We start from the raw sequence: 21,202 nt of genomic DNA, 5'->3' as shown, positions 1-21,202 counted from the left end.
AAATACACTAAAGTAATTATGGACCTTCATTTACTTTTTTCACGTGGACATAACTCCAAACGTTGTAACTGGAAAATCTGCATAAATTAATCCCTCTTAGAGTGCAGCTGCTGAGGGGTAAATGTAACGCCCGTCCCGCTGGTGCCCCCATGTGCCAGGTCCAGCTGTTCGTACCTGAGAGGCCGGGGTTGCATGTGGCCACGTCTTCATCTCACAATCATGAAGGCGAAGCCAAGTTGTCAGAGGCGGCTACGTCCTATCACCTGCATTTCCAGCTGCAGGATCTTCTCCAGCCTGGAATCAGGGGCCGGCGGCTGGTAGGAAATCTTCAACTTCGTAACGTCCCACATCCTGGCCAATAGGTAGATACGCCCCTGCACCTTACATCTAATTCACCATCTCCATTTCAAGTGAGTCCTCACTTCCTTGAATATCTAAATCCTTTGTGAAAGTTTCAAATAAGGACTGTCCTGAAAAATTGGGATAGTTAGCAAGTATGTGTTAGGTTCTAGGAACCAAGAGAAATCCAAAACTAAGTGACAAACAGAAAATAGACATTTCATTGCTTCCTATTTGTGGGTTCCGGACTTCTAAGTGGGAAAGACTGTGCGGCTGATTCTGACTTTTCACCTGGACAAAACCATGCGGTAATGCAAGGGGTGCATATACATTTATTTTTTTGCATGCAGGGTAAATTCTGGCTACTTTTGCATGTAGCCCACAAATGCTGATCAGCTTTATTTTTATACTGCAATTTAGATTTAAGTTTGGAAACCCCCCTCTCACATTTAAATCTCTCTGCACATTTTACATCTGCCAAGGGATGGTCATCGGGGGGTAATCATCGGTGGTCACCACTGATAGTACCATTGGTGCAGGGGTGTTTCTAGAGAGGAGGGGGCCCGTGTGCAGTCTCCGTCATGGGCCCCCTCCTCCCCATCTGGCGTCCGGCTGCGCACTGAGCAGTACGCGGCCAGTGCCGCACTTATAGACTCTGGGCACTAGAGTGTGCCCAGAGTCTAAAGCACATGCGCAGGTCACCAGGAAAATGGCCGCGGCTGACATTTTTCCTGTACTGTGCATGTGCAAACAATGGGAAAATGGCCACGGCGGCCATTTTCCAGCCATCTTTTACAGGCGCAGACACCAAAGCCGACGTGGGACTCCTGAGAGGTAAGTTTTATGGGTGCAGGGTGTGCACTGCTCATCCTGCACCCATTATAAATACGCCCCTGCATTGGTGGTTATCATTGATGGTATAAAACCATTCAAAGGGAAACTATTGATAGTTTCAACCACCGATGGCCATCCCTGACCTACTATACTGCCGGCCAATCAGAACAGAGGGGCGGGTATTCACGGGTGCATCAGGGAAGGAGCTAGGCTCACTGTCCTGGCATTAAGAATAAAAAAAATAATTGGACTCTTTGCCATCGATGGTGTCGACTGTCATAATTCTGACACGTATTATTTAACTATGTCGACTATCATATAAATTGCCTACCACTATGATCTTCAGAAGGAATCATTGGTGTGTAAATTGCCTATTAATAGGATTGAATTGAATTACTTACTATATAGATTGTCGTAGTACATCACTGTTATATAAACAGCATATTAAATAAATCTTAGTAATTAGTCAGACAATCATACTCGACTGTTTTACGACATATGTATATGTGATCATTTGTATAAAACAATTAAAGTACGCTCATGCCATACTTTTATTGACACTGTGTATTATCTAACAAAGTGGACTTCTCTGGTGAGGTAGTCCTACATACACTCTTGCATTGTGTATACCTGGGCATTCACGCTCCCCATTTGGGAAATTACCTACAATCATACCACACTGGATTTGCCCAATCTCATCTGATCTTGGAAGCTATACAGTGATGGGCCTGGTCAGTACCTGGATGGGAGACCACTTGGAAATACCAGGTGCTGTAGGTCACTAATACTGGAGGTGGATTGGGACAGTTTGGTTACACAGCAGAGTGGTAATTCATTATCACTATAACGACTTACATACACTCAAAGAATCCGATATTCTCTATTATAATTAGTATTTCATACACGACCAGGTTACTAGGGTATTTATCCATCCACACGCATATATGAACGTGTGGGGATTCTATTACCCGATATATAATATTTTCGCTCCAAATTGATCATTTTATGATTACAATACAATTTGTCTGTAGGGATATTCATTTACGACATTTTTAATGCAACTTTGATTAAAAGTTATTTTTTATAATGAAAAAAACAAACAAACATTTTGTTTGAATATCCACTGTAAATATGTCTAAGCTATCCACCTCTCTTCCATTTATAGTTTATATATAGTTGCTTAACTTGTGCTATGTGTGGCGTACTTGTTACCATCTTCAATAATCAATAAGTAATAATATCTATAGTGGACATTAGTCGTTAAGAGTGCCCCAGCTACTAGCCCTTTCTTTCCTTCTTTTTTCTTACCTACTATACTGCCGGCCAATCAGAACAGATGGGCAGGTATTCACGGGTGCATCAGGGGAGGAGCTAGGCTCACTGTCCTGGCATTAAGAATAAAAAAAATAATTGGACTCTTTGCCATCGATGGTGGAGAACCATTGGTTTCCCACCATCGATGGGAAAACTATCTGACATTGGCTGTTAATCATCAATGTTTTATAAACATCGATGGTCGATGGCCATCCCTACATCTGCCCCACTTGCTCTTCTTGCTTTGCTCCCAACTTAGAATCAGCAGCTGTGCTGGCACCTGACAGGTAACAGATTCCGTATCAAATGGATGATACAGTAAGTAATCCTCGACATTTCACCACTAATAACACTTTAGTGAAAGGAACAATAGAGACCAAAATTCCTAATTCCCAAAGGAGGCTAATTAAAAGTCTTGGCCTGGGTGCCGCTAAGATTCATATAAAAATGCATACAATAAATGAACTAACATCTAATATTGAACAGACTATATTTCTATGTTCCAGGCTTTTCTCCTGTGGATATATATGCTGATTTTCATCCATTGCCATAACCTTTCTATTTCCTAGCGCTCTGCAGGTGCTACATTCTCTTTGCTCCTCTCTGGCAGATAGATAAGGGTTGTGCTGCAGCCCTGCTGTCACAATACACACTGTATGCTCAGCAGGAGGTCCCAGACGCCTGCCTGGCGATTACATAGGCAGGAGATCAACACGTTTGAAAATAAGGCACATCAGAGACATTAAAAGAATTCTGTCAAAAGAACTCTGGGCCTTTGTAGCAGCAGAATCGGTGCAGCTGTAATTCAGGTTGTTTTTATTGCTTCTGCTGCAGTGACACTCAACAAATATTCCTAATCTCCCATTAACCCTGTCTAGCTACAATGGCATTGCATTGGCATCTTCACACAAACTGAAATCCTGTGTAATGTCCAAGTTTTCTTTTTGTGGTAGGAGACAATCAGATAAGAGGCTTAAGAACAATTTATTTCATAGGGGCACAAAATGAGGACCACTTTGGTCAGGAGTTGTATGACAATACATTTTTTGGCCAAAGCACAGAAATGATCACATTGAGATCAAACTGATCAGTTATGAAAAGTCCAGTCATTTTCTCCTATACCTGTGGTGAGACATTCATATCAAGCCTACTTATACAACACATTGCTAAGCAATGCTCATCCAAACAATACCTAATGGCATGCCCTCCAATGTTCCTGCTTCATGGACAGCTCTGATTATGGGTAGAATAACAGGTATGTGGGATAACGTGCAGAAATTCATAGGTGTCAGGGTGTAGACTGACAAAGGAGCTGATTCAGGGCCGCTCGCAAGCGATGTGCGCTCACAAGCAGGCCGATGTTTGCACACTGCGCATGCGCCAGGTCCGGCGTGTCCGTGCGTGAGCCCTGCTGAGTGACTGAAGTTCAGTCGCTATGGGGCTTGCAACATGACGGGGCGACTGTCGATGTTGATTGACAGCTCGCCCCGTTTTGTGGGCGGGTAGGGGGGGGTGGCTGCACAAACGCAGGCGTTCCCTCAGGAATCACTATTGATGTCAGTAGTGGACTTCCTGCTCTTTTAGAGCAGGAAGTCCACTCGGCCTTGCGGAAGCTAGACCCTACCCCAGGGTCTCCTGGCAAGGCCGATGGTCGCGATTATCGCGATTGTCTCCAGCCCACTCGCACAAGCTGTGGGTGGTCTCCCACAGCTTTGCGTGCGGCCTGGAGACAAAAAATAAATAAAAAAACCACGCCCACATTCAGAGCGAGTGTCTGCCAGGTGCGAGCGGCTCTGATTGAGCTCCAATGTCTCTGTAATACTGCACCTACATTATGTTCAGGCACACACAGACTCTTCACACAGCTGGGCTCTGTGGGGCAACACCAGGGGGTATATTTACTGAAGGTCGTATTTAATCAATTTTGATCTATTTAAAATCGATCAAAATCAATGTTGTGTTTCTGGGGCTAAATCACACATTTACTAATACTTAAAAAAAACAAATCAAAAATTGTCTGTTAGTAAATGATAATAAATGTGTGATTTAGCCCAAAAACACAACATCGATGTTGATCGATTTTAAAATCAACTTTTGGTAAATATACTCCCAGGGCCGTAGTGAGGGCTTTGCAAGAAGAGCAGCCTACAAATCTGCAAGAGAGTGCAGGCAATGCCCATTTTAGTATAAATATGGTCACAGTTGAGGTTTGGGGGGGGGTTTGTCAAATGTCCTTCTTATCCTAGTAACTACAATTTGTACTTATGGCTGTGGTGGACACATAGCTTCCCTGTAATGTAATCATTGTCTTTACGGTATAGCTTGGCTCTCCCTAGTCTTCTCCTCAGAACTTTTCCTAGTGTGTCAAAGGCTTGGAACTGGATTCAACACTTCTCAGGACTCAGTAAGGGTGGGTAGCTAAACTGATCCATTTCAACTTTTGTCATTTCTGTTACTCATAAATTACTTTACTTACAAAAATATATAACATTCCTGTCGTACACTCAAGGTCACTATGGGATAAATTGGGCTCTGTATTATTAATCCTCCAATCCCACCACTGACTACCCGTCCTCTCCCAAGGGGCAGTACTCTGAGTTAACCTCCTAATGGGCACATCCCACTAACTATTGATCTAAGGGTCATTACATTATTTATGATAAAAAATTACTGATATCAGTGCACAATAGCTTGTGCAAATAAATTTCAAACATTTCATTCATAGCAGATTTTATATTTTCATTCGAATTTTAGGAGATTCCTTTACATTTTGAATTAATGAGGTTAGGACTAGAGGCATCAGTACCACTAATGCTAGCAACAATTAAGCCTATAGATGCAGAACAATCGTGAATTATGCAACAGACAGAAATGCATACATCCCAACTTTCCTGACTAAAGTGGAACAGCCCAGGTTCTTTTGCTAGGACTGCGTGTACCTGTCACTGGTGCACACACCAAAGCAGCATTTTAGATGGGGGATAGCCTAGAACCTCAGAGGCAGAAGGCACATAGCTGGGCGATCTGGTGCCCAATTTGATGTACCCACACCTGCAGCATTATTTGACCATGCACTGTTTTTGGCCCAAACTCCCTGTCAAGGAAATCAAACATCTAATGTTGTTAGGTATGGAAAAGTTTTTTTATATAAAGGTCATTTAAGCATTAGCAACTGAAAATATGCATCACACACATTCAGTACCTGTGTAATGGAAAATAATTAAGGCCTCCACAAAAAAAGACCCAAAGTGCAAATCTCAGTGCAGAAGTGTGTTCTGTTGGACCTTCCCCAATGCTATCTAGCCACCACTTGCTCTTAAAGCCTTGGCACCCTTCTCTCTCTCTACAATATCTTTCTAGTCTCCTTCACCCTCTACTATCACTTCTCCATTGACTAAACAGAAATCTAACTTTCATCTCCAGACCTCTCTTGCTCTTTCCTAGCCCATGTGTCCAACTACCTCTTTGCAATCTCAGCTGTATGACACAATGCCACCTCAAGCTCAATCTGTGAAGAACTGACCCCCTCCCCCGTCCCCCCACAACCCCTCTAATGCCATGGTCCTTCCCCATATCTCCTTCACTGTATACAACATTACTTTCTCCTCTGTTCCGAAAGCTGGATGACTTTGTGCCATCAATTACTTCACCCGGAGCTTCTCTCCTCACATCCAATCCTTCTCTCAGTATTCCCGCCTCCTTCTCTCTATTGGCAAAATGCATTCCTTCCTCACTCAGGAAGTAACCAAAAACTTGGTCCACAATCTCATTAACTCTCCCCTTGATTACTGTAAACTTCACCTCATTGGCCTCCTCCACATCTGCCTCTTCCCCTTTCTATCCATGTGAACGCTGTGGTGGGACTAACCTTCCTCTCCCTCTTTTATTTGCTGCACCCCTCTGCAGATCCCTTTACTGGCTCACCAATGCCTCCAGAATTCAATTAAAGCTGCTCACCTTCAACTACAAAGCCCTCTACAATGCTTCCCCACTTTACATCTCCTATTCCATGTGATAAACGCCTGTTATACGACTGCTCCACATCTGAACTTCATCTCTCCTCATCCCTCTTCTTCTTATACCCTATTCACTTATTCCTCTTCTACTTCACCCTCCTCCTTTACTCATGCTTTGTCTGCTCATAACAGCATTGCTCTTCTCCGTCTCTCTGGAATGCAAGCTCTCATGAGCAGGGTCTTCTCTACACTATAGAGTCTATTTACTAAGCATTGTTAGGAGATAAAGTGAACGGTGATAAGGTACCAGTCAATCAGCTCCTAACTGCCATTTTGCAAACACAGCCTGTGACATGGCAGTTAGGAGCTGATTGGCTGGTACCTTATCACCGTTCACTTTATATCCTAACACACCTTAGTAAATAGACCCCTATGTCTGTTGGTCTACCTTGCATGTCCTTCTATATATTAACCGAACAGTGTTGTTGAGCCTTCTGCCAGCAGTACATAGTCTGCCTATTGAATTGCTGGTTTTGTTATTACATCTATTTGTATTTTTGTACTTGTTATTATGCTTAATTGTACTCAGGAATTGTCTTGTGTGCATGTACTTTCCTTGTATTGATATTTCTCTTAACATTATTCATGTGTAGTTGGCTACTTTGTTGCACTTTTGACTTAAGCAGCTGTGGAATCTATGCGCCATAGAAATAAACAATGATGATGATGATAAAAGCCCCAGGGCAGAAATTGCTTAGCGACAGTACTGCACTATATAAATAAAATGATTATTAATATTATTAATCAGCGTGAGGGGAAGGTGTTGAGGGAGCGAGGACAGGAGTGCAATTTTGAAAGTACATTTCCTAAAGTAAGAATAAAATTACACTTCAATGTAGGGATGGACATTGGAAGCCAATGGTTAGCAACCATACATGTTCCCGATCCAATGGAAGTACTTTTTCTATTGAATTGTGGGTATTAAATGGTTGCCAGCCATCGGATGCAGCTTTCTGATGCTCAACCGATGGCTGACTTTTTTTTTTCAGCTGCGGACACTTGGAAGTGGTGTCTGTAACTCAACTAATGTGCGCATGCACAAAGCTGTGACTGCTTTTACGCCAGTAGCCATCGCATTGAAGGATATGGTGTTGGTGGCTCGCCAACCATTCGGTGTCCGGCTTACGATGTCCATCCCTACGTCCATGCTTCTCTACATGTTTTGGACAAGGCTCCTTCATCCTCGCTAGTAGGGAATATTGGGCCTGATGCAGAGGTGCACGCAGTGTCCACACCGTACGCAGTACGGAAGTTGGAAGTACTGTGTTGGAAGTACTTGGAAGTGTTGGAAGTACTGTGCATGCTTCTGAGTCACAATGCACATGCAACATGATGGTTACCCTGGGAGACGCAGAACGAATTAGGACATGAGCCGTGGATATCAATGGGCGTTGCAGGGAAGTAACATATGGGGGTGGTTGAGCAGATGCGGGCATGTCACTGTCAGCGACTGCGTACACAGACGCAGCGGCGGTGGCATTAGCGTACAACTCTCATTCAGGCTCATTATCCACTATTTACCCCTATCTACTAATATGTTTTAATTGTAAATCTTGGCCTTAAATTGTAATTTCTATGTGTGAGCATGTCCCGCACAGCACAAAATTACACTAGACACATTTTATTTTGTATTTTTTTAAAAGAGAAGCATTTACTTCAGATGCTGCATAATGTGAAGATGATAAAGGTTGGGAAATAATTATATCAATGTCACAATACAACATAACAGACTGGAGCTGGAATTCCATTAACAAATGATACAACAGCACTCACCGTCTGGGCACAGCACACGTGTTGATATGAACAATATTGATTTTCGCCAGATCAAATCAGACATGAGGAGCTCTTATAGTTTCTGTGAGAGAAGATCACTGAGTGCCAGTGCTGATCATCAGAATGGACATCTCTCTGTCCGCTATCACTGAGACTTTATCATCTTCCGAGGACAAGACAGAGTCAGTGAGATTAAAGAAGCAAATATTAACAAAGGAGTCAATGGAATGAGTCATAAATTGATTCATATCTACAATGTAGTGTAACCCACCAATGACAAGCGTTACAGGTGTGTTTATAGGAAGCTGGCCAGTGTAAATGCATCACTGTAAGTCTGAATCATTTGGCATTAGACCCCTGGGTGATTTACTGGAAGTAATTGATTATTGTTTTGCATTCTGTCTAATCTGCAGCATGACAGACTTGCAACTATTGATTCTATTTGTCTATTATAGAGATAGAGATGCAGACTATATCTCCGAATGTAGTTATTTCTAGGCACAGTTATATAGGAGGCTAGCAATATACATTTTATATTGCTTTACATAAATGTTGTCATTAATTATTGTTGTTTATTTCTTTATTACTGTTAATAATGATAACGTTAATATATTCTGCAATTCTATTATATTTTCCTGCTCTCCCAAAACATACGGGAGACTCCCAAATTACAAGAGGGCCTGACTGATAAGCATGTCACCATTGCAGAGAAGCAGATAATCATGGCCCCCCAAGTAACTGGGCCATGGAAATGCAAACTGTCTCACCATGCAGCCTTCACCAGCCACTAGGATATCGGAGGGAAGATCAAACAAGCAATTATGTGTACAATCAGCGAAAGCTATTAAAACATATCATGATTAACATGATAAATCAAAATTTTATTAAATCAAATGGGTAATTTTCCAACCCCGTCCACCAATATGCCCGATATTGATTCTTCTGTTATTTTCAGAACCATAAGCTTCTGTGTCAGGCATAACAATCTGCCCAAATGTTTCAAAATTTTGGCTTAACAATTTCAGTCATTTTATGGAGTTTGTAATTGATGACTTAATATAGGTGGTGTTAACAATGAAATGATTTTACAATACCTTGGAACTCCTATATTATTTTTGGCCTAAACCTCCTCTAAATCTGACTATACTTATTAATCTGTGGAGTTTCAAACAATATTAATGGGCAGCTGGCTGACCTAGGGTCACACATGGTCGGTCCATATGACAGCTTCTGTGCAGCCCTAATCCGACTTTTGATCCTGATTTGGCCGATTGTGACATGTGCCCAGTAGAATACTTTTGGTTATGTCACACAGATGCTTTGAACTCTAGAGCCGATTGTGACATGTGCCCAGTAGAGTACTTTTGGTCATGTCACACAGACGCTTTGAACTCTAGAGCCGATTGTGACATGTGCCCAGTAGAGTACTTTTGGTCATGTCACACAGACGCTTTGAACTCTCTGATCGCATTGCAAAACGATCATTAATAAATGGGGGCCTAGGGCTTTCCAGCATGAAAAAGTTCTCATTTATTACAGTGGTAACCTGCTGAAGTGTAGAGGTAATACTACTCCCCTGTCACACAGGATGGGACCCATTAAGCCTGAAGCCTGTACCATATTTGCTGTAGCTAGGAACACTGCCACATTTTACATCATCCTTACATAGCTTGGGCTGTAGTGTATTTTATAAGAGGACGGTTATGTCTTTTCATCCAATGTAAAATAATGCAGGCTAAATTAAGACTTTGTGATCCAATAACCCACTGGCATAATAGCTACACTTGCTACTGGCAGATAAGGTTTCATGATATTGGAATCAAGGCTTTGCAAGTAGTGAGATAGGCAGTAATAAAAAAAAAATGGAATCCACAACATACCTGTTCACCAGTATAGAGTGTCACAGTCACACCATCCCTAAAAAGGCACCTGTAAAGTAAATCTATGAATTATAATAGCAGTAGAATGAGGTCAAAGCGTATAAGGGTCTGCAAGTCAACCAATAACCTTATCTGATGGCAGTCAATACGGGCAATGTACTAATGGCAGAGCCGTAACTAGACTTTTTGGTGCCCTGTGCCAGAAAGAGCATTGGCGCCCCCTTTCCCCATTGTTCAAATAGGGACATAAACTAATGCACCCAAAAAAAGGGCCATGGCCTCATGGGGAAGGGCCGGGGAAGAGATAGGGGCAGCCCCGAGATGCTGGGGATAAAAGAAGAGGAAGCTACAAGTAAGAATGATTATAAACAGGAAAATTGACAGGCCCAAACAGCGCTCCCTGCCCTGCGTCATGGCACAGGTCGCACTACCTTAGTTACGGCCCTGACTGATGGTAGCTTTAATTCATTCACCTTGTACAGTATTTGCTATACAGAAACTCCTTTCTATTGAGGTATCCAATTCTGCATATCTATTTCAACGTTGCTGAAGAGCTCCAAAATATATATCATCTATCTATCTATCTATCTATCTATCTATCTATCTATCTATCTATCTCTAATCTATCTATTGTAGACGTTAACATTTGAACAGGATTGATGCAAAACTATGCATTATTAAACAGTACAATGCGCATTAGGTCCTTTAAAAGAAACACAAATCAGAAAAGGGAATCAGATTAACAGGAATGCAACAAGTAAAAAAAAAAAAAGATGCCTACAGGAAATAAGAAACAACTACTGTATTTATTTTGGACAGATTAAATTAGCACTCCTAGAAAAGACGTGGTGTTTTGTAATTCTGCTGTGTGCCGCCAGAGGGCGCTGCAGGGAGCAGAATGCCCTATCCGCAGCCATTACATAGTGCACTGCTAGATCAGGATTCTGCATCTCCCTTCCTGTTTTGAGAGAAGCCCTGGAACAGTGCATTGTGACAGCCTAGTATTGAGTGACTGTCAGAGGAAGATACAGACTTTGCTTCCATATTTCGGCATAATCTGGGAAGCATTCTGCGCCTGAGCCTGCAACATCTTCCACAGAAAGGAGCCTTGTACATTTGGGGGGGTGTACCCCCCTCTGACATATTTTTTGCTCATGGCTGAGACTAAAATCATCTACCATATAGATGAAGAAGAGACCCCCTATCTGGTGAAACTGCCTGTGTCTCCTGAAAAAGTCACCTTAGCAGATTTTAAAAATGTCCTCAGCAACAGACCTGTCCACAATTATAAATTCTTCTTCAAATCCATGGACCAGGATTTTGGGTAAGACATTCACCTTTCCAGCTGACAGGCAGGCAGGAGTACATGTCTGTCTGTGTCTGTGTGTACGGGCATGCTGCAAGCTGAGATTGCTACTTTGTGTGGTGCATTTACAGTACTGTCACTATATTTGTTCTATATATTAACATTTCTGCACCTGTCATATGTTGAGAATAAAATGCAATGTATATTACAAATGGCTGTTATTACCATCAAGTAACATATATCTAACTATGGAAGTGTGTATATTTGGTGCATGTGCCACACTCAATCCTATTATGTGCGAAGGGTGCGAGTTGCTGTTGCAATTGCGTTAAAACGCTGGCAATGGACTGGCACCTCTCACCTTTGCGGCCCGCTCCGAGCCCGCTGAATTTTGATCGGAGCCCTATGGGGTTGCAAGCAAAATTCAGCATATCCGGGTTGCCGTAAAGTGCGTCCATTGCCGTGGCGAGATCATCGCGGCTAATAGGATTGACTCCCACGGGAAGGGGGTGAGTTGCCGTAGCAATGGCATGGAAACGCCGGCAACGGTATCTCATCTCGCGTCCCAATCTTGAGTAAGACTCTGCGATCTTGTTCTACTGCAGCTGCGGAGTTCATAGCTACTGTAAATCTTATTCGCACAGACTTGCGGGGCTAGTCTAATTAAATTGAACCATATATACATAATTTATATATATATATATATATATATATATATACAGACACACACATCAAATTTATGTTATATATATATTATATATATATCTACATACAGTACCCTTAACCTATATATATATATATACATACACATATATATAGGTTTAGGGTACTGTATGTAGAGTATCTCTATTTACAGGATTTCCAGAGTAGGATGCCGGATGATTCACAGTAATACACCGGGGATGGGGGACTTTAAATCCTTGCAATGTCACTGCTTCAAAGGGATTGTTTTTACTGCCATTTTCTATAAAGGCTGATTATTAAATGGGAGGGGGGAATAGACTTCTAAGGAGAAGCAGCATTTAATAAACGCCAGCTTTCATATCCTGTCAGGAATAAGTAGACACATGGCAAATTATGCATGTAAATGTGTATTTTAGTGCAGGGGGAGCTGTCATATGAGGAGGGAGGAACACCTGAAGTTTTTCCACCTCTGTAGACTCCTTTCCTCCCCAGCCTCTCTCCCCTTCCCTGCAGGTACATGGCTGATGATCTTCATATCATTTCATTGGTTTTTGTTACCAGATCAACTCATAGTCCTGGACTTTAACCCTTTGTGTTATACATCGTAATCACCATTCACCCAGAGTAATAACATGACCTGAGTGTCTGCATTGCCTCACTGGGCGCTCAGCGCGTCTGTTTGGTTAGTATAGTAAATGTCAGGAATTATACTGTAGGTTTCTATGATGTTAGATGGCTGCATAGACTCCCATGTGCGGTGTGTCTTGTGATGGCACTATAAGCCGACTGACACACACTGAAGTCATGATCTCCCAGCTTCACTCCACGGTCCGTCAGCCTGGCAGTGCCCGGTGTGCCGGGATCTGCAGGGCAACGTAATCTCCCGGATCATCACGCTGGCTGCACAGGAGGCCCCACAATAAACATGGAAGGAGGAGGGAGGGCAGCATGTCTGACAGGGGCGAGGTGCAGCAGGGAGAGTCATGTCACACAGCTGAGGCAGATGGCAGCCCTATAGGCTCTCTATACTATGTGCACCGCCTCACCAGCACCTGTGTGCAGTGCTCTATAGACATGGAGTAGTAGTGTGACTGACCTGCAGGCAGAGAGGGAGGACAGGGAAATGTCATGTGACTGATAGCTGCTCCCTCATGTACTGTAGAAACAGCTGATATACGTAATGCAGCAATGTACACTGCACTCTGCTCTCCGATGTTTCTGAAAGGTACATATATATTTTATGGCAAGGGTATCTGCTACTGTGGAACTATAAACCCCAGCATACCAACCAGTGTGCTATAAATTGTAGTTTCACAACAACTAGAGAGTCACAGGCATGATAAAGAAGCTTTATGTCTCCTACTGCATGTGTATGTGGCCTGTCAGGTATAGATATTCTAAAACAAAAGGTTTTTGGCTAACTCACAAATTGACTGCCCATGAAACCTTATTTATAATGTTACAATAGGCATTTTTAAAGAAAAATCCATGCCATGTATCTTGACAGATTTAAATATCTACATGGGTCAGGGTCTCATGTTATAGACATTACTGAAAGATGACTAAAACCTCGTACGCCCTGGACAATTTATTTAAACGATAACGATATCTTTGAACGATATATCATTCAAATCGTCCAGTGAGTATGCACTTTCCGACGAACGATGCGTGCTCCCACGGGTCGTTAACGATATCACCAGTCATCTGTACATGCAGTCCAATCTGGGGACGTCATTAGAGATGCTATCCGACATCGCTGGGTAGACATATCGTCTAGTGTATACCCGGCTTTATGTGTATATATAATTACAGGTGTGCTGGGCTGCTTAAATACTGTGTGCATTACATGTACAAGGCTGGCTTTCCTGTGCAATATGCATGTCTCTCAGTTCAAGCAATCTGTCACATACATTATAAAGTGACGTAAACCCATGAATGGTTTTCATATAGATAATACTTGGTATACAATCTCTTCATGTAAATGGTTGGACATTTTTGTATTTCTTCTAGTATTTTTCATCTTGAAAATTGTTTGTCTTAAATACTGTGCAATTGTAGAACACCACAGCTCTTTACTTTTTATTATGGAAGCAATTTTCTTTGTTTTGTTAGTTTCTATACATTGTATGCGAAGAAATGTAGTGTAAAGCTGCATACACACACAACGATTTAGTTAATGAACGATTTTAGTAAACGATTTTCTCCCTTGAAAAAAATGAACTAAAATTGTTTACTAAAGTTGTTCATTTACTATGGGCCTGATTCAGAGCTGCTCGTAAGCGGCCGCTCGTTCGTTCCGAGCGATGTTTGCCCAACTGCACATGCATACGGAACGTAATACGCATGCACGAACCAGTCAGTGCGGCCGAAAATCGTTTGTTCGCTAAATAGCGAATGCCTGCTATTTTGAGTGACAGGAGGAAGCGTATGTGGGTGGTAACAGGGGAAGGTGCTTGAAAACGGGGAGTGGAGATCAGAACGCAGGCGTGCTTAAAGGTCAAAACGGGCGTTTTATGGGTGTGCATAATTAATACAGTAGCGTCATTGACCACGTCACTGGGTTATTTTATAGTCAGAACTGCTCGCAAGAGTGCGGTAGGAAAAACCAACCACAAGAATAGCGAGCAGTTCATACGCTGGTCGATGTACTCGATTAATCTAATAAATAGCGGACATGATGTAGGATGCGAGCGGCCAGGGGTCGTAGTTTCCAAAAAACGACCGCAAGTTTTGTTCGCTCGTTCAGACATAGAGGCGTGAACAGACCGCAAAGAGCGAACGGTTCATTTGAATAGCCACCCCTTTTTTCAGAACGAACGACCGCAAATAGCGTCCGGCTCTGAAACAGGCCCTATGTTCATTTCAATGTATTGAACGATTTTTAAAACTACAAACGATTTTTGCATATTCCCTTACTGAAAATCGTTGAGTTGACAAGTCTCACTGAACTACAAACTACAAACGTGAACGCGCATGAACGAAAATCGTTCATCGTTTGACTCAGAAAGTGAACGATTTTTACAAACGATTATCGTTAAACGATATCGTTTAACGATAATCGTTCAAAAAATCGTTGTGTGTGTATGCACCTTATGGAGCATACACACGGTCAGATTTGTCTGATTTGTCAGATGAACGATTGAACGATTTTACCAAAGTTTTGAACGATTTGAACTATTGAACGATTTTTGACTGCATTAAAATGAATGGAATCGTCCAAGTCTGACTGCAAACACATCAGATGTCAGATATCGTTATCTGACAAACGGGAACGCGCATCGTTCATCGTCCATCGTTCAGGCATGTCAGATATGTCAGATTTTCCTTCAGATATGAACGACTGAACGATTTTTAAATCGTTATCGTTCAGATCTGAAGGAAAAATCTGACCGTGTGTATGCACCATTAAGTGTTTAAAGTATATAATAGTATTACGTCCGTTATCAGGCAGTGGGGTAGATGTATGATAGCGGCACTTAACGTGCCGCTATATCGCTTCCTGCTTAGCCTCTTTACCGAGGTGAAGCAGGAAGCACTACCGATGAGATGTATAAACATCTCATCGGCCGAAGCGGGGGAGCAATAATTCCCCCCTCCGGTGCTCCCCGCTAGAGATCGCAGCGCATCAGCCTAGTGTTGATGCGCTGTGTCTCAGTCCTGGCCGACTCCACTGAGCATGAGCGGGACCTCAAGATCCCTGTGCGCAGCCTGGAGCCGGCAGCCGCCGCAGTAGGGACATCGCTGTCCCTGCGGTGGGGATAGGGTAGTGCCAGGCTGTAGCTGTCGATAGCGTCAGCTTCAGTGGGCTGAACGATCACGCAATCTGACCGTTCATACATGGTAGATAGCAACGCAGATAATGACAGGGGCACCATGCGGTATACATCGGGTAGAAGCGGTATCAGCACACATAGCGTGCACTAATACTGCTTCTGAGCTTCTTACATCTCCCCCAGTGATTGCTGTCTTGTGTCTATAAGGCAGTGCTTCCTTAATCGAATTCTCAGGGACCACAGTGCATGTTTTACAGATCTCCTCAGTATCACAGTTGAATAATAAGCTCCACCTGTGGATCTTTTAAAATGCCATTACTGAATACACCTGTGCACCAACTTGGAGATCTGTAAAACATGCACTATAAGGGTCTCTGAGGACTGGGTTGGGAAACAGTGCTATAAGGCACAGGTTCCCAAACTCGTTCCTCAGGACCCCAAACAGTGCATGATTTCCAGATTTCCTCACAGAATCACAAGTGAAATAATTATTCCACCTGTGGATCTTTTAAAATGTGTCAGTGAGTAATGAATACACCTGTGCACCTGCTGGGTGACCTGGAAAATGTGACCTGTGTGGGGTCCTGAGGACCGAGTTTGAGAACCGCTGCTATAAGGTATATACATAGACACCAGAGTTTCACAAACTCTGCCATTACAGTCCAGGTTTTAAGGATATCCATGCTCGAATCTAGATCAGTGGTTCTCAAGCTGACTACACATCTAAAGAATATCTGTCCAACCAGCCAACTAGTTGATTGGTTGGAATGAATATCTGGTAACGCATGGGAGTAACTGATGATCAGCAATTTACTCCCAAACACACGAAAATGGACAAAAACTGTTTGAACAAATTGTTTAGATCAAACATTTTACAAACTTGTCTGACGACCATTTTCATCTGTTTTCTGGCATTTAGGAGCAAATTGCTGATCATCATATACTCCCATACCTTATCAGATTTTCATTCCAACCAATCAACTAGTTGGCTGGTTGGACAGATAATCTTTAGATGTGTGGCCAGCTTCAAACTCAGTCCTCAAGACCCCACACAGGTCACGTTTTCCAGGTCACCCAGCAGTCGCCCAGGTGTAGTCATTACTCACTGACATATTTTAAAAGATCCACAGGTGGAGCTAATTATCTCACTTGAGATTTTGTGAGGAGACCTGGAAAACATGCACTGTTTCGGGTCCTGAGGACCGAGTTTGAGAACCTGTGGTCTAGGTGGTCAAATTAATTGACTTATATACTAATTAAGTCACCTCTGGTCAAGCATGGATATCCTTAAAACCCGGACTGTAATGGCAGCGTCTGGGAAACTCTGATATGCTCTATCTATCTATCTATCTATCTATCTATCTATCTGTCTACAGATGTGTCAACATACATCTATCCTCCATGCGCCACACATAACATGGGAGCTCTGTGTGACTCGGTAGCGCAGAGCGTGTTTTCGTGCAACTTTTTACTTTCAAATGCGTCTTATTGGCACATTGATGCAAATATTTAGCACAATCAGCTTCTGCTGATTAAAATGATATGCAGCATTCGTGCAACTGCGGGTGTATCCGGGTGTATCTGCATACGAAATGCTACGTTACAGTGTTACAGCCGCTGACACTGTAACGTAGTGTTTCGCATGCAGTTACACCGGCAGTCGCTCACAGAATATAGGCATGCTGCATATCATTTTAATCAGCAGAAGCTGCTTGTGCTACCCATTCGCATCACTATGCCAATAAGATGCATTTGAAGGTAAAAAGTTGCACGAAGAGATGCTCGGCACTACCGAGTTACACCATGGCATGGCGTGGCTAGAAGGTCTGTTTAGCTCGCAAGGATACTAAATGTATGTGGACACATCTGTATCTAGATAACACTGCTCCTCACCTCTATGGGGGGCATTCATGTGTGTTGCGTGCCGGCGGCCACTAGATGGCGCCCAACGGAGAAATTTAAGTGTTGCTCAGTTCACTGATATTTCTACTTGCAGCCCCCCGAGCTGTTGTGCAGAAATCACCGAAGTGACCAGAACTTTTCGCGGGTGTGACAATGTCCCATCATTTTGATGGGCTGCTAACTAGTGCATTGATAATTAAAATGCTGTTTGTAAGGTATGGTCCTCAGATAACGAGTAAAGCCACTACTTAAAATGTATACTGTATATCAAAGGGGGAAGGATGAGTACAAAGTGCCTGGGTCTGCCAGGGAGATGTAACCATACCCCAAGATAGATTGACTACACCCCTTTTGATGCGGTGCGCTGTTTCTACAAAAGGCCCCAGTATTCACATTGGGGTGAGGCCTAATACCATGGCCTGTCAGATCTCTTGTTGGCCCGGAGTGAGACGAATAGTATAAATTAAGTAATTTGTCTGCTGATACTTTTCAAAATATGTCCATCACGTTTTCTGACACTCCTCTGAAGCGTACATCTCATACTGCGTACACACAGTATGGCCACTCCTGGTCAGTCTTACCCTTTCCTTTATAATATAAAGTAGAGAGTAGGACATATCAGGAGCCAAGTGAAATCTTCCTGGGCCGCATGTAGCCCACCACTCTCCTAAGCATATAGTTTTTACTCTAGCTGTACACAAATACACTATGTGGATCAGTGGCGTCACAGGGTCTGGTGACACCTTGTACTTACCCTGGATGCTCCCACGTGCAGGAGGCACAGCAGTTCAAAAAGGGGTGTGGTCTAAATAATGGGGCTTGGCCTCACGGCGGAACCCGAAGAAAGTTGTCCCCTCGCGGGCTCGCATTGCTCGCCATGCTTCGGGCTCGCCACAAGATTATATTTCCCCTCTATGCCTACATGGATGGTAGGGAATGAAGTTGGACAGTAACTGATGATGTCATGGTACATCTACGGAAGGGAATCTAGCTGTAACCCTAGGCACTGACTGCTTGCCGGGCTGGAGCAGCCTCTCTCCGTGCTGCCTGGCTAAACTAATGCACAGTTTAATCCCGTAAATTCCAGGATTGGAAGCGCCAATCTCAGGATTCAAATCCTGGCGTTTTTGGTCTGGGAACCTGGGATTGGCCTCCCTAATCATGGGCGTGCTGCACATGCTTAGAATAGCAGAACAATGGTCTAGAGATGGTGTATCAGTATCGCTGAGTGCCACTGCAAAATTTGCTGCTGTTCCTAATATGTTTCTCCATTGTTAAAATATTAATATTTGAATTTGTCTTAAATTCTATAACAAAACATACTGTATATTAAGCTAAATACCAAAAGTACAAAGCAGTTGGTTATAAAGCATAACTTTACACATTATAGTGGATTAATATCTTATGAGCTTTTTAATGTAAACCCTGCTTCTTCCTTAACAACAGTAGAATGGCTACAGTCTCTACACTATAGAAACATTCTATTCTATCTATATGGTGTATTCAAAAGAGAAAGGGAAACTCAGCATGATGGCAGAAGCTGCCTGTCTAAAGTACCAGTAGCCTTTGTGTCTGTATGTGTATCCAAGAGAGGGACCCCCACCATTCTTCTAGTCACACGGACTAAGGATTTCTTTTAAAATGCCCCCAAAGCTGAGATGCCTTATAATGTAGCACTGTCATTTAGGGAGGGAAGAATAACTGAAGGCGTTATACGTCTGAAGTGGCTTAAACCACAAGGCTGGGGCTAGCCTATGTTCTAGTCACAGGTCTCAGCCTATGTTCTGGTCACAGGGCTAGCCTATGTTCTAGTCACAGGTCTCAGCCTATGTTTTGGACACAGGGCTAGCCTATGTTCTGGTCACAGGGCTAGCCTATGTTCTAGTCACAGGGCTAGCCTATGTTCTGGTCACAGGGCTAGCCTATGTTCTAGTCACAGGGCTAGCCTATGTTCTAGTCACAGGGCTAGCCTATGTTCTGGTCACAGGGCTAGCCTACGTTCTGGTCACAGGACTAGCCTATGTTCTAGTCACAGGGTTAGCCTATGTTCTGGTCACACGGCTAGCCTATGTTGTGGTCACAGGGCTAGCCTATGTTCTGGTCACAGGGCTAGCCTATGTTCTAGTCACAGAGGGACCCCCACCATTCTTCTAGTCACACGGACAAAGGATTTCTTTTAAAATGCCCCCAAAGCTGAGATGCCTTATAATGTAGCACTGTCATTTAGGGAGGGAAGAATAACTGAAGGCGTTATACGTCTGAAGTGGCTTAAACCACAAGGCTGGGGCTAGCCTATGTTCTAGTCACAGGTCTCAGCCTATGTTCTGGTCACAGGGCTAGCCTATGTTCTACCCACAAGGGTCTCGTCGCAAGCCCGATGGTCGCGTCCATCGCGACCATCACCTGGCCGCTCGCAAAAGCTGTGGGCGGTCACCCACAGCTTAGCGAGCGGCCAGGAGGCCGACACAAAAAAAATAATGCTGCCCTGATTCAGAGCGAGCGCTCTGAAAGAGCGTCCGGCTCTGAATCAGGGCCTCTGTTTATTGGGTAGCGATCACTAATATTCTGATAGTTACTAGGATGCTCTCTCTATTGTATATGAGTTAGTAGGATGCTCTTTTTATTGCATATAGGTCACTAGGATGTCTCTGTATTGTATGGTAGTTATGAGGATTCTTTCTGTATTTTATATTGGTCCCTATGATGATCTCTGTATTTTAAACGATTACTAGGATGCTCTCTGTATTGTAAATAGGTCAGTAAGATGATCTCTGTATTGTATATTGGTAACTAGAATGCTCTGCATATTTTATAGTCACCAGGATGCTCTCTGTATTGTATGGTAGTTACTAGGATGCTCTCTGTATTGTATATAGGTCAATAAGATGCTCTCTGCTCATTGTAGTGTCCACTCTAGAATTTTTTTAAGGTAGGCTGCTGATCACAGCGGAGGGCACTCTTTAATTTTGATGATCACATTTTACACATTTGAAGCCCCCACATGCACCATCAATGCCTCCCAGATAACCCCACATACCCCATCAATTCCCCACAGACCACCCCACATACTTCATCAATACCCCTTATATCACCCTCCAGGTGGGGGGCAGCCAGGTCGGCACAGCTGTGGGTGTGGTGTAACATAGTTGGGCGGTACAGGGGGCGTGATGGAGCAATCTCATCATCATGCGTACCAGCATTGTAAAGCGGAGAGAGCATAGCTATGATGACACGATTCAGCGCCAATTGTGACTTCGCAAACTTTTTTGTTATGTAATTCTTTTTTACATTATTATGGAAAAATTGCACTTGTAAAACTGAAAACCTACAAAGGCAGAGTCAGTTTGATGGATATCATTGTGTTTGATCTCAAAACAACCA

General features: G+C 43.1%; 1 protein-coding gene, 1 long non-coding RNA gene and 1 pseudogene across 3 annotated transcripts in view; 2 read left to right on the top strand and 1 right to left on the bottom strand.

The window, feature by feature from the left end:
- Positions 1 to 29: 29 nt before the first annotated feature.
- Positions 30 to 10,208, bottom strand: LOC148512061 (uncharacterized). Its single transcript, XR_015880199.1, has 3 exons — positions 10,157 to 10,208; positions 8,277 to 8,439; positions 30 to 470 (listed from the first exon to the last, which is right to left on the bottom strand). It is a non-coding gene; the product is annotated as an uncharacterized LOC148512061 (long non-coding RNA).
- Positions 1,835 to 1,953, top strand: LOC148512062 (5S ribosomal RNA; annotated as a pseudogene).
- Positions 10,209 to 11,085: 877 nt separating the features above from the next.
- DVL1 (dishevelled segment polarity protein 1) overlaps positions 11,086 to 21,202 on the top strand; it is a 248,251-nt gene continuing 238,134 nt past the window's right edge. The window contains exon 1 of one of the 2 annotated variants that reach the window (XM_088482235.1): positions 11,086 to 11,480. In XM_088482235.1, coding sequence (XP_088338361.1) covers positions 11,311 to 11,480 — 170 coding nt within the window. In that variant the 5' untranslated portion in view covers positions 11,086 to 11,310. The remainder of the gene's footprint in view (positions 11,481 to 21,202) is intronic. The other variant, XM_088482236.1, reaches the window with a different exon arrangement.

The sequence above is a fragment of the Taudactylus pleione genome, unplaced genomic scaffold (genome assembly GCF_031769625.1).
Source record: "Taudactylus pleione unplaced genomic scaffold, aTauple2 ptg000284l, whole genome shotgun sequence".
Classification (NCBI taxonomy): Eukaryota; Metazoa; Chordata; class Amphibia; order Anura; family Myobatrachidae; genus Taudactylus; species Taudactylus pleione.
This window is presented reverse-complemented; position numbering and strand designations above follow the sequence as displayed.